General features: G+C 40.3%; 1 protein-coding gene across 2 annotated transcripts in view; it reads right to left on the bottom strand.

Moving 5' to 3' along the window:
- LONRF1 (LON peptidase N-terminal domain and ring finger 1) overlaps nt 1-13,997 on the bottom strand; it is a 45,661-nt gene that overhangs the window by 30,537 nt on the left and 1,127 nt on the right. For both annotated transcript variants that reach the window (XM_019921336.3, XM_019921333.3), the window contains exon 2: nt 467-585. In XM_019921336.3, coding sequence (XP_019776895.1) covers nt 467-585 — 119 coding nt within the window. The remainder of the gene's footprint in view (nt 1-466; nt 586-13,997) is intronic.

Below are 13,997 nucleotides of genomic sequence, written 5' to 3'. Positions count from 1 at the left end.
CCTTTTTTAAAACAGCATGGGCAAGGCAACCTCCTTTGACCCCATCTACCACAGTTAACCACAGCCTAATCATCCAGTTCCCATCACAATGCCTCAGTCAACTGTTCAGCCACAAGGACCCCTTCTCTTTCCGTTGATAAAACCTCCTCCATTGATAACCAGTTTGGATCCAGCTCTGCAATAGGGCCAGTTGTGTCTCTTTGAGGAAATGCTGTATATTAAAGTCTGTTTTTTTCTGTGCCTTGAATTCAGGTTGTTCTTTGGTTAGGAGACAAAGGTTTCTTACAGTTTAAAAAACTGTCATGATGTTCATCCACTCAAAATATTGACCTTAGATTTCTAGAACTCTATATTTTATTTAAAGAATCACCCAATCCATTCCATTATAACTTATAACCATAACTGAATGCATATTCCCTGCAGTTGAAATTTGTAAATGTATGCAAATGTAAGACAGTAATTTTACCTCAGGCCAATTTGGCAGTTGAAAGAGAACTGCATTTAAATCTTCTATGGCTGCTTTAAACTCTCGCAGACCAGCATATGATTCAGCTCTGTAAATTTTCAGAGTCAAGTCGCTGGGCTCTGAAATAAATATACTATGAAGGTTTGATTATTTTTAAAAGATTATTGTATGACCCACAAAATACATCATACTAGATTACGAACTGACTCAGTGATTCTAGTCAGTAACCACCAAAGCAAAGGCAGTGAACCGAGCACTGTACAGGTGCAACCCAATAGTATGTTACGATTTATAATTTATATCAAATCCTTACGAGTAGATTATTTTAGTGGAGGAAATTATGCTTTTTAAAAAAACTGAAAATATTTTTATAATATGAATAATCATCCCTAAGAAAATGTTTGCTTAAAATAGGTCATTCTGTTAAAATTTAAAAGACTCATGTCTTAGATGTTTAGAAGATTTGCCTTTTTGTGGTAAATCTTACTTTTTTATACCAGTTTTGAAATCCTATTTATAAATGACCATATGTGTAACCAATGCACATGGGATCCCATAGTTACAAAGACTGACCAAGGCACAGTCTTAGGAAAGTACACAGTGATCCTGCTTCTGGAGGAAATGGGTTGATAAGACTCAGTTTTTTTAAGAGGAAAAACATTTTTAATTCCTGCCATTAGCAAAAATAGTATTGGACAGTCCCCAGACAGATTTAATTTCAAATATTTGAGGGAAAAGAACTTTGTTGATAATTTCACTATGTTCTCCATCACTATTTGAGAAACTAAACTAGTATCCAACTGCACTCAAAATTTCAGACGGTTCATTTATGATACTACAATCAATCACTACAGGTACATAGATTGTAAAACTGAAGTCTAGGCCAGAAACTAATTTTCAGTACATCTACAGATGACATAACTTGAGTCTTCTTTGAAAGCTATTCATCTTTGGAGGCTTCCAAAATGTATGCTTATAAAACAAAGCATTCATTGTGGGAAGGGTGTAAAGACCCATAATGCCTCATTTGAAAAACAAAATCTATAATAAAAGAAAACTCGTTAATAGCTCCCTGATTTACTCTAGATTTTTTTTTAAATTATTTATTTTTGGCTGCACTGGGTCTTTGTTGCTGCATGCAGGCTTTCTCTAGTTGCAGCGAGCGGGGGCTACTCTTCCTTGCGATGTGTGGGCGTCTCATTGTGGTGGCTTCTCTTGTTGCAGAGCACGGGCTCTAGGCACACGGGCTTCAGTAGCTGTGGATCGTGGGCTCTAGAGTGCAGGCTCAGTAGTTGTGGCGCACAGGCTTAGTTGCTCTGCAGCATGTGGGATCTTCCCGGACCAGGGCTCGAACCTGTGTCCCCTGCACTGGCAGGCAGATTCTTAACCACTGCACCACTAGGGAAGTCCCTACTCTAGTTTTTAAATCATTGCTTTTCTACAGATAAATCTAGATTAAACAATTAAATTAGGCCTTTTTCAGTTGCTGGTACTTGAGAACCCAAATTTTATTGTTCCCTCAGATTTATACCAATGAAAAATTTTCAAGAATAAAATTAATATTTCATGAAAATATTTCTTACTTCCTCAGTAGAAAAAGACACATGTGGCATATTACATCTTTTGTTTCTTAAAGCAATATAATTGTAAATCATTAACTTTGAACAAAAATGCATAGAAACTGAAAGCTCCATGTGATTACTCAATCAAGAATGAAGAGTCCAAGCTAGACCCTGAGGGGGTTTAAAAGATTTTACTTTATCCATGTCTTCGAGGAGCTTACAGTCTCATTAGAAAATTCTATTTTCTTGTGAAATGGCACCATGTGATCCTGATTTCACAAGCACAACTGGAGTTCGGGAAACAGAGCAATGTGTGCCAGACCCGTCCAAGGAGTAAGCAGTCACTACAGCAGCATCCAAACCCTTGAGCTGGAGAGGACGGCGACCAGGACGTGCACAGCTGGGTGCTTCCAACAGCATTCTTGGGACCCCGCCTGTGCTCCAGCACCTCCAGAGACAGGGGGTTCACGGTCACAACAAGCAGCCCACTCCACACACGGATCCCTCACTGGGCTTTTTATCTTCTCACATGTTGTTTTTTACAGCAAGTCCCCATGGCATGACACTTGACGCAGTACACATTCGGACCTCGTGAGTAACGCACCCTCTGATCAAGGCCTCGCTGCTCAGTGGTGCCCTTTACGCAGCTTCTCTAGGGCAGCACTGGGGAAGGGGAGGAGGAGATCTCCGCCTTTAAAGCACCCAGTCAATCTACAACGCTTCTCCCCTCTGAGGGAAGCAAGAAAGAACTGTGCCCCTCTCATCTCAACACAGAAGCACTCAGGCTATCCAGACTCCCTGGAAAGCTAGTGTCTACTGGGATTAGAAAAGAGGTGGACCCCATGAAGAGACGAGAAGAGGATCATATTTTAAAACTCTTGCTCCCCAAATCCTCATAGGTCATGTTTTTATTGAGAACTTCAAATGTCAATGGACTACATTTTTTTTTTTTTTGCGGTACGCGGGCCTCTCACTGTTGTGGCCTCTGCCTTGGCAGAGCAAGGCTCTGGACGCGTAGGCTCAGCGGCCATGGCTCACGGGCCCAGCACCTCCGCGGCATGTGGGATCTTCCCGGACCGGGGCACGAAGCCGTGTCCCCTGCATCGGCAGGTGGACTCAACCACTGCGCCACCAGGGAAGCCCAAAGGACTACATTTGAATGACTCTGTTTGGGTGGGAAAAACCCCACCTCATCAATTGAGTTCACACTCTCCAATATGTTTTAAAAGAGATTAGGGCTACCCCACTTATTTCCTGCAGATCCTTCTTAATTCAAAAAAAGAGCCAAATGCACTAATTGGGGCCCTTCGAATATCCTAAGGATACAGAATGTCTGCCCTCTGTATCCACTTTTGCGAAAAAGGCAACTGAAAAAGAACGCCATCAGCCTGGCGTGTGTGTGATTAACTCAGGTGTGAAACAGGCGACAAACATTTACTGTCTGCTTCCTACCTGGCCCTGCCGACGCTGGAATGAACTAGTCACCTCACTGCATAGGCCACCAGGCGGGCCTGCCTCTCAGTCCACAGCTGCAGGTATGCAGTGCCTGGCACATTACAGACTCAATTTGTTGGAAAAATGAAGAAGTATAAAGATGGGGTCTGGGCTAAGTGTACTGAGCATGATTTAAATCCCACATCTAATTTTCTCATTCTACCTCCAGGTGCATCAAATTTCCAACAGCCTGCTGTGTTTTTCCTCAAGTTCAGTACACTTCTCACACCCCGCCCCCCAAACAAGGTGTCTGGTCACTATATTCTGTAACACTGACGTCCCAAGTCAAACTCTTAACCGTGGTCCATTTTATCTCCTCTAATATTTCCCAAATCCATCCCTGGTCTCTTCCAATCCTACTGCTAATCGCCTTAGTTTTGGCTTCCAGAATATCGTTAAGACTATTGTAGCAGCTTGCTCACTGCACCCCCTGCCTCCAGTTTCACCTGTATCCCCACCATCCACAGATGAATAGGCATTTAGCACAACATCCCAGTTTCTCCCTGCTTGGGTCCTGCCCACCTCTCCAGCCTTCTTTCCCATCATTATGAGCCTCCCACTTGACTCCAACAAGACCTAGCTGCTCACTCAGCTCCATGCATGCCTTTCTACTCACATCTCCTCCTTTCTTCACAGAGCTTCCTCATCATTCTTTGTGAGACCACCTCAAACCAACTCCCCTCAGTCTGGATAACTTTTTCTAATCCAGTAAGACTCAGCTCACCAGTCTCTTCTCCAAGACGCTTTCCTTTGCGTCTGCTGCCACTCAGCATCCCATAAGGATTCAGAGCGTGAGCCTGGAAGCCAGACTGCCTGGGTTCAACTTCTGGCTCCTCCACTCACTCGCTGTGAACTGGGGCAAATTGGCAAACCCCTCTGTACCTCAGTTTCCTCAGCTATAAACTTGAGTTTTTGTCCACCTATGGTCAATTAATCTATGAAAAAGGAGGCAAGACTATACAATGGAGAAAAGACAGTCTCTTCAATAAATGGTGCTGGGAAAACTGGACAGCTAAATGTAGAAAAATGAAATTAGAACACTCTCTAACACCATACACAAAAATGAACTCAAAATGGATGAAAGACCTAAATGTAAGACCTGATACTATAAAACTCTTAGAAAATTGCAGCAGTATCTTTTTAGATCCACCTCCTAGAGTAATGGAAATAGAAACAAAAATAAGCAAATGGGACCTAATTAAACTCATAAACTTTTGCACAGCAAAGGAAACCATAAACAAAATGAAAAGACAACCCACAGAATGGAAGAAAATATTTGCAAATGAACAACTGACAAGGAATTAATCTCCAAAATCTAGGAACAGCTCATACAGCTCAATATCAAAAAAACAAGCAACCCTATCAAAAAATGGGCAGAAGATCTCAATAGATGGTTCTCCAGAGAAGACATACAGGTGCCCAGAGGCACATGAAAAGGCTAATTATTAGAGAAATGCAGATGAAAACTACAATGAGATATCACCTCACACCAGTCAGAATGGCCATCATCAAAAAGTCTATAGACAATAAATGCTGGAGAGGATGTGGAGAAAAGGGAACCCTCCTACACTGTTGGTGGGAATGTAAATTGGTACAACCATTATGGAGAACAGTATGGACGTTCCTCAGAAAACTAAAAATAGAATTACCATACCATCCAGCAATCCCACTCCTGGGCATATATTCAGAGAAAACGATACATACACCCCAATGTTCACTGCAGCACTATTTACAACAGCCGGGACAGGGAAGCAACCTAAATGTCCACTGACAGATGAATGAGAAAAGAAGATGTGGTACATACATACAATGGAATACTACTCAGCTATAAAAAAGAATGAAATAGTGCCATTTGCAGCAACATGGATTGACCTAGAGATGATCATACTAAGTGAAAGAAGTCAGAGAAAGACAAATACCATATGATATCACTTATATGTGGATCTAAAAAAAATGATACAAATGAACTAATTTACAAAACAGAAACTTAGAAATCAGACTTAGAAAGCAAACTTATGGTTACAAAAGGGGAAAGGTGGGGGGAGGGATAAATTGGGAGTTTGGGATTGACATATACACACTACTATATTTAAAATAGATTACCAACAAGGACCTACTATATAGCACAGGGAACTCTACTCAATATTCTATAATACCCTAAATGGGAAAAGAATTTGAAAAAGCATAGATATATGTATAAATGAATCAATTTGCTATACACCTGAAACTAACATATTGTTAATCAACTGTACTCCAATATAAAATAAAAAATTTAAGGCTTCCCTGGTGGCGCAGTGGTTGAGAGTCCGCCTTCCGATGCAGGGGACACGGGTTCGTGCCCCGGTCCGGGAAGATCCCACATGCCGCGGAGCAGCTAGGCCCGTGAGCCATGGCCGCTGAGCCTGCGCGTCCGGAGCCTGTGCTCCGCAATGGGAGAGGCCACAACAGTGAGAGGCCCGCGTACCACACACACAAAATAATCTACCCCAAAGGGAAGAACTGAACTAATTTTAGGCAGACTTTTTTTTTTTTAAAACATCTTTATTGGAGTATGATTGCTTTACAATGTTGTATTAGTTTCTGCTGTATAACAAAGTGAATCAGCTATACGTATAGTATACGTATATCCCTGTATCCCCTCCCTCTCGCGTCTCCCTCCCACCCTCCCCATCCCACCCCTCTAGGTGGACACAAAGCGCCAAGCTGATCTCCCCGTGCGATGCACTAAGCACACTTCTTTAATGCAAAAATATACACAAAGAAGCAAAGGGCAAGAATTTAAGTTACGTGAGATGATTTTTTTTTCAGCTAATACAGTTATTTGATAACAACAACAAACTATGTACTGTTCTAAATAATTTACAACCTTCAGAACAATCCTATGTGGGTATAACACTGTCCATATTTTTATAGATAAAGAAACTGAGTACAGAGAGTTTAAGTAATTTGCCCAAGATCAAACAGCCCGTAAGTGGTGGATTCTAGATGCTACCTCCAAGCTGCCTGGCTCCAGAGTTCTTGCTGTTCGCCTCTATGCTAATAACAGGGGAGAGGGAGAGAGGGGAGGGGGAGAGGGAGAGAGGGGAGGGGGGGAGGGAGGGAGGGGGAGAGAGAGAGAGAGAGGGAGAGAGGGGGAGAGGGAGGGAGGTAGGGAGGGAGAGAGAGGGAAGGAGGGATGGAGGGAGAGGGGGAGAGAGGGAGGAGAGGAGGAGGGGGAGGGGGAGAGAGAGAGAGTTAATGTGTGCAAAGTACTTAGAACAGGGCTTGGTATATTTTAAGCACTATTTTAAGTGTTTGCTATTATGATTGTGTTCCTTTACTGTTTGTGAGCAGCATTTACTTAATTTTAAAAATCTGTTTTTGAGCTCCCTCCAGTATTTACTGTCTCTGTATCCTCAAATCCTGGCTTTGATAAATGTTTGCTGAACCAGGGGAAATTCATTAAAATCTGTCCCCTTGAGCTCCTCAATTCATGCCCTCATTTTCTCTTCTCTTCAACCCAGTAATATTGTGAGTCATTAGGCAAATAAAAAGACTGAAATAAAATTCTGCTACAATGAGGAAACTAGTTTTAAGTTGTCCAAGGCCCCACATGGGCTGTGGAGGGAGAGTTCTCCAGAGCGCTGACGACTCATCTGTTTTCCAGTACGCGATGGGTAGTAATAGGAGTGTACACATCATTTACTTCATCTTCAAGAAACTTGTTTTGAATAACAGAAGTTATAAAATATTTAAACTTTGAAAAATACAGAAAATTAAGAATTAAAAATCCTTTTCCCACCACAAAGAAATTCATTAAAATCTGTCCCCTAAAGTTCCTCACTTCATGCTCTCATGAATTGAGAAATAACCAGTATTGGCATATAACCTGTACTTTTTATGTTTGTGTAGATTACATTTTTAATGTACAGTTTTATAAAATATACCATATATACTGTGTATAATCTGCTTTTTCTGTCAATGTAATTATATCCACAAGATTTTTAATGGTTGCAAACTATTCCACTATGTATACCATCTATTTAAAAATTCCCTATTACTTCTAATTTTTGCTAATATAAAAATTCATTACTATATAGTTCTTTGCTATACTGCAATGAACATATATCTATAAGCTTTTACATATGAGTTTATTTCCTTATTTTCTATAAAGTTGAGTGACTGTGTAGGAAGTCATATAGATATACAGTCCTCAATACATTCTGCTCACCCTTCTTTTATAAAACTTTATTTTACACGCCCAGAAGCTGTGTATTTGTTTCCTAGGAAAACACAAATGAAAATAGCATCATTATTTTTTTTTAGCATCTTTATTTGGAGTATAATTGCTTTACAATGGTGTGTTAGTTTCTGCTTTATAACAAAGTGAATCAGTTATACATATACATATGTCTCCATATCTCTTCCCTCTTGCATCTCCCTCCCTCCCCCCATCCCACCCCTCCAGGTGATCACAAAGCACCGAGCTGATCTCCCTGTGCTATGGGGCTGCTTCCCACTAGCTATCTATTTTACGTTTGGTAGTGTATATATGTCCATGCCACTCAGCATCATTATTTTAATGTGCATTTTTTCAGTGAGTTTGACCTTTAAAACTATTTATTGGCTATTTGGATTGTTCATGTGTAAGTATTCCTCTTGAGTGTCTTTTTTCTTGGATATTTATATGTTGAGCTGTTTCAGGAATTCCAATGGCTAACTGAAATACCGAATTTCTTTGCTTCTATTTCTTTGTCACGTTCAGTACGGTAGAACTTGGTTATCACAGTTAAACTAAGAGCTGCCAATTGACAAGTTGTTAGTGACTGATTAATAAAGTCCAGGAATAGTAGTCTGGCATACTAATTAAAATCATAACCATTGGATTCAGAAGATCTGGCTCCAGATCCACTTTGGACAGTTTACCTAACTCTTTGAACCTCAGTCTCCTCACCTATAAAATGCTGGCGATACCTACATCTTAAGACTGTTTTGTGGACTAAATAAGATAGTGCATATTAACGGTTAACATAGTGCCTGGCACAAGAGTGTTCAATAAATAAGTTACTGTTAATATTACAGAATATTTCAAAACAAGCTGATTGATAAATGAGATTAGCTCTTGATACAAGGTATTAGAAAAGTATTTTCTACCTCTTTTACCCAAATAAACCTTAGCTGGATGAGAAATATCTTTAGGGATCAGTAACGCAGGTTGGACAAAAGGAGGGGAAGCAAAAAAGAAAAAAGAAAATGATGATCTTATCCTACCAAAGAAAAAAACTGAACAGAAACTTCTGCCTTGCATTTTATAGTTCTCTTAAGTCATTCACCTTCTATAGTAAAACATAACAATTTTGAAAAGTATCTTTACAATGTAAGAGGCAGAATACTATACAAATTTGTTAAAAATTATACTTGAATATATCTAAGCCTCTTAGAAATATTCCACTAAATAGAAAAACAATTCCGAATAAACCAAAGGTTAATATAAAAATAATGAGAAATCTATGATAACTGAGTTTTGATAAATCTTTCATCATTTGATGAATTAAAAAAAGTAAAAACATGGAAATTATTTAAAACACAGCACTTAAGGGTTATTTATATACCCCCCTTTTCATCTGTAACAATAAGAATAAGCTGTTATAACTGATCTTTATAGTAACCCTGAGGCACTGCAAAAATCCTTCAAGTGACTTCTGAATTAAAGGAAAGATGAATCACAGATATACTGGATATAGGCTCAGTTTGTTAGAAATCAGTTAAGCAATAAGCCCCTTTTCTGGTGATTTTCAATACTGTAAATACCAATTTGCTGCAATTTTAAAAGAAACAAGAAATACAAACTTTATAAAGACAGGGACTTGATTTTGCTCACCTCTGTATTTCCAGCATCTAAAACAATGCCTAGTATGCAGTAAGCACTGAACAAATACTTGTTAAATTAATAGCAAGAACACCTAAGATTTATGTTTTATATGCTAATTTTTAAAATCAACTTCAGTCTTAGAAGCAATATTCACATGCCCAATTTCTGCTTTCAGTTGCAACTCAGTTGCTTGCTTGCCTTTAAAAAGTCTCTTAAAATTCTTGGAGCTCTTTCCTTCAGTTCTAATTTGGTTACTTATTTGCCTTAAAAAAAGTCACTTAAAATTCTTGGAGCCCTTTAATCTGTGAATTAGGGGTACTAATACATGCTCTCCTATCTTGCATGATCTTTTGTAAGAATCAGTTAAGATAATGGAAGTGAAAATACTCAGTGAAGTATAAAGCACCATATAAATGTCAATGTTTACTGTTTCAGGTACTTTGCAGAATAAGTTAGGGCATATATAAGTTTACTGATGAATTAAATTCAAATCTCTTCATGTTAACCTAGTTGACTAAGATATTAAAAACCCTTTACATTTTCTTTAAATGTATTCAGTATCTACCTATAATTTGACTTACCTTTTTATAACGAAAGCCTTGCAATGTCTATATTTTATTGATGTATGCTAAAATGTTACTACTAATTAACATATGCAGGCAAGAATCAGGATTTAACCCTCACTCTGGTAATATTAATGTGGTAGAGAGAAAAGAGCAGGACTTGACATTATAAGATTTAGATTTCAATTTTAGCTAAATCACCTTCTTGCTGGAGCACAAATTTTACATTTTAAAAATATTTTAATTTTTACTGAGTATTTATCCATCAGGCACCATTCAAAGCACTTCACCTGTTTTGACTCTTAATTCTCACAACAGCCCTAGGCTGTTGTTATGGTTGCTATCTTTCTATGAGGTAGACACTATTTTCACTTTTCAGATAAGGAAAGCAAAACAGGGAGGTCAAACACAGGCCCAAGGCCAGAGAGCAGGTGGATGCCGCGCTGTGATTCAAACCCAGGTCATCAGACACCAGCATGCACAGCTCTAACTACTAGGCTGTACTGCATTCTCTAACCCTATGTGTCTCAATTTCCCTCTGAGGATAATGGTACTCCACAGGATTCTTTATGACAATGAAATGACAAAGAATTTAAAAATACTTGGTAATAGTCAAGGACTACATAATTAATATTCAAAACAAAACCTTCCTTCTCCAAGTATTTCAAATAAAATATTCTCCTCCTTACGACTTTTATTTTTTTTTAACCAGTTCAAACTGTAAATTATACTGTTCTGTTGGTGTTCTTTTGGGGGGGAGAATGGCAAGTCAGGGTAAAAATTCATTAAAAATAAAAGGAAGAGGGACTTCCCTGGTGGCACAGTGGTTAAGAATCCACCTGCCAATGCAGGGGACACGGGTTTGATCCCTGGTCCGGGAAGATCCCACATGCCGTGGAGCAACTAAGCCCATGTGCTACAACCACTGAAGCCCACAACTACTGAAGCCCGCACGCCTAGAGCCAATGCTTCGCAAGAGAAGCCACTGCAATGAGAAGCCGGCGCACCACAGTGAAGAGTTACCCTCTGTTTGCCGCAACTAGAGAAAGCCTGCGCGCAGCAACGAAGACCCAACACAGCCAAAAATAAGATAATAAAAACAAAAAGGGAAAAAATCTTTATTGAAAAAAAATAAAAGAGAGCACAGCAAAGTTGCATTATTTCAAAAGACTCTTAAGTATAAAGGTTCAATGCAGAAAAGACTTACATAATATCCTTGAATACTAAAAAGACAAAGTTATGAAACATCTGAGAGTTAATACCAAAAGATCAATGGATTAAATGTTATCTAAATATATTTCAGTTCAACAGAAACTTATGTAATCTCAATGGGAACGTTCTGATTTTGGCAAAGGTTTTCTAACTTTCCTTTCTTGTTGACAGGGATTAAATTTGGATGTGTGTGGGCTAACTGTAGACTAGATTATTTTTTCTAGTTAATAGTATTTGTTTCATTGTAAGAATTATACGAAGAAATTATAGTGAAGGTCTTTTTCCATTGTTAACAATAATGAAAGTATCTTAAGTAACTACAGCTGTATAATTATATAAATACATTTCAAATGCCTGGCTCTCAAAAATTTAAAGCTTAACTCTACAAGTACATTTATAACTCTACTAAACCTTTTTTATTTATGCCCATAAACTGTTAAATACATAATATCTGTACTTTACCAACTATAATTTGTTAGCTCTAAGATTTTTTCCCTCCTACTTTGCACTAAAAATTCAAAGGATGAAAAAAGTTATCCTCATTAGTACCATTCAGACACATTTTTGATTATGGAATTAATGATTTTTGAAAGACCTAAAAATGAGGGGAAAACAGACTGATGAGGTGAAAGTCAGGAGACTTGGGTTCTAGTCCTGCTAAAGTAGAATTAAGCAGCTGAGTGGACAGAATTCCCACATGCAGGCTATGCAAACTGAAAAAAGGAGAAAGAATAGATCTTTCAGTCTTTTTCTGTTAAAAATAATATCCTCAACTCCAGGCCCCAAATCTTCTTTAATTAAAAGATTATTGGTCATAGAACATTAAGCTAAATCTTAATTAGTAAATGTACTCCGTGTTCTTCCATGGATTAGGACCTGAATTCTTACGAAATGCCTAATTTAAGAGGTCAAACCACTAAATCAGTGGGAGTTAATACTGAACAGGGCTGTCAGTAAGTTTCATCCTTTATTTTACACTAGTGACAAAAAAATTCCTTGGAAATTTATGTTAAACATTTTCATTGGATGAGTTATACCGGTAGGATGAACCCTGGTTCAACATTTAGGAGGAATGGAGGACATGGTGTTGCCTCCACAATCAGCTGGCTGTGTGTGACTGTGGACAAGTCATTTCACTGCTGCAGCTTCTGCTTCATTTAAAAAATGAGGACCAGGCTTCCTTGGTGCTGCAGTGGTTAAGAATCCACCTGCCAATGCAGGGGACACGGGTTCGAGCCCTGGTCCGGGAAGATCCCACATGCCGCGGAGCAACCAAACCCGTGTAACCACAACTACTGAGCCTGCGCTCTAGAGCCCGCGAGCCACAACTACTGAGCCCACGTGTCACAGCTACTGAAGCCTGCATGCCTAGAGCCCATGCTCCGCAACAAGAGAAGCCACCGCAGTGAGAAGCCCGCGCACCGCAGCGAGGAGTGGCCCCCGCTCGCCGCAACTAGAGAAAGCCCGCGCGCAGCAACAAAGACCCAGTACAGCCAAAAATAAATAAATAAATGAAAAAAAAAAAAAAAGGAGGACCATGTCCTAGATGGTCTGTACTTCACCATTCATACTCTATTCACCCAGAGAGGCTGAGTTGTATTGGAATTTTGCATTCCAAATAGTTCTCTTTTGTTTTGGATCTATCATTCTATTTTATAACTGCTACTCCCATAAAGATACTGAAAATATGCCAAGTTTGTGCTTTGAACTCTAAAGGTATTAAACAGCTCAACACAGTTAACTAGCTCAAAGTGACTGGGCACTTAGTGTAAAAGACCTACAACAAGATACTTTGTTACAGTTTATAAATGCACCTCATACTTAGCATCAGTTTATATTCTGGAAGTCTGTTTTCTTGGGGATTATTTCCCCAAGTGTTATTCCATGCCTGTACAGACCTTAGTCTTGAAACATCCTTACTTAACACAAGGCTTAACAGTGACAAAATTGACATTTGGGGCCTGATCTTTGTGTGGGAGATTGTCCCGTGCATCGCCGGATGTTGAGCAGCATCGCCGGCCTCTACCCACTAGATACACCAGCACCACTCCCACATGGGGTGGCAACCATAAATCTCCCTAGATATTGCCCCAGATAATGTCCCCTGGGGCTGGGGGGCGGGCAGTAAAATCCGCCTGGTAGAAAACCACCGAATTAAAGAACAACTCTTAATTTTACACAGCGAACTAACTCCGGCAACGTCCCTTTCCACAGCCCAAAAAGAAAAGTGCTAGCCTAAGTTAGGAGGCCGAAACTGCTTCTTGGAGGCGAAGAAACAGACAAAAGATCTTCAAGGCCTTTTCCCCACAGCTTGATCAAGAGTGGAAAGGGAAACAAGCGTGGCAACGAACTCGATCAGAGGCTGACTCTTTATCTTTACCGTGAACTAGGTGTTTTCGAAAGTAAGCACACGTGTGCTTCTGAAATAAGCACGCCCTGACACACACAGGGGGAAATCATCAAGAGGAACCAGGTCGGCAGGCATTTTCAGCTAAGACTGGAACAACCCGGAGCACCTCCGCAGCCCGGCGGCCCACGGGGCCTCCGGGTGCGGGGTGCGGGCGCCGAGCTCCTGCCACGCCCACCGGACGTCACCCGTTACACAACGCCCCCCGCCCCCCGCTTATGCAATTCTGCCTCCAGCGGTTTCCAATTGCCCCGGTGACTTTTGTGGGAGACCAAGGTATACGTTGCACACCCAGCCTCGTCTGGGGATCCTCTCCCCGCCCCGGCTGGCGTCTCCCCGTGGCGGACCCGGCCCGGCCCGAGCGGCCAATTACCGGAAAGAGCGCGGCAGGAAGAGAACAGCCGCTCAGGCTCGCCCAACTCCCTCCCCATCCCGCGCTCGG

This window comes from Tursiops truncatus, chromosome 21 (assembly GCF_011762595.2).
Source record: "Tursiops truncatus isolate mTurTru1 chromosome 21, mTurTru1.mat.Y, whole genome shotgun sequence".
NCBI lineage: Eukaryota > Metazoa > Chordata > Mammalia > Artiodactyla > Delphinidae > Tursiops > Tursiops truncatus.
Note: the sequence above shows the minus strand (reverse complement) of the source record. Positions and strands in the feature narration are given on the sequence as shown.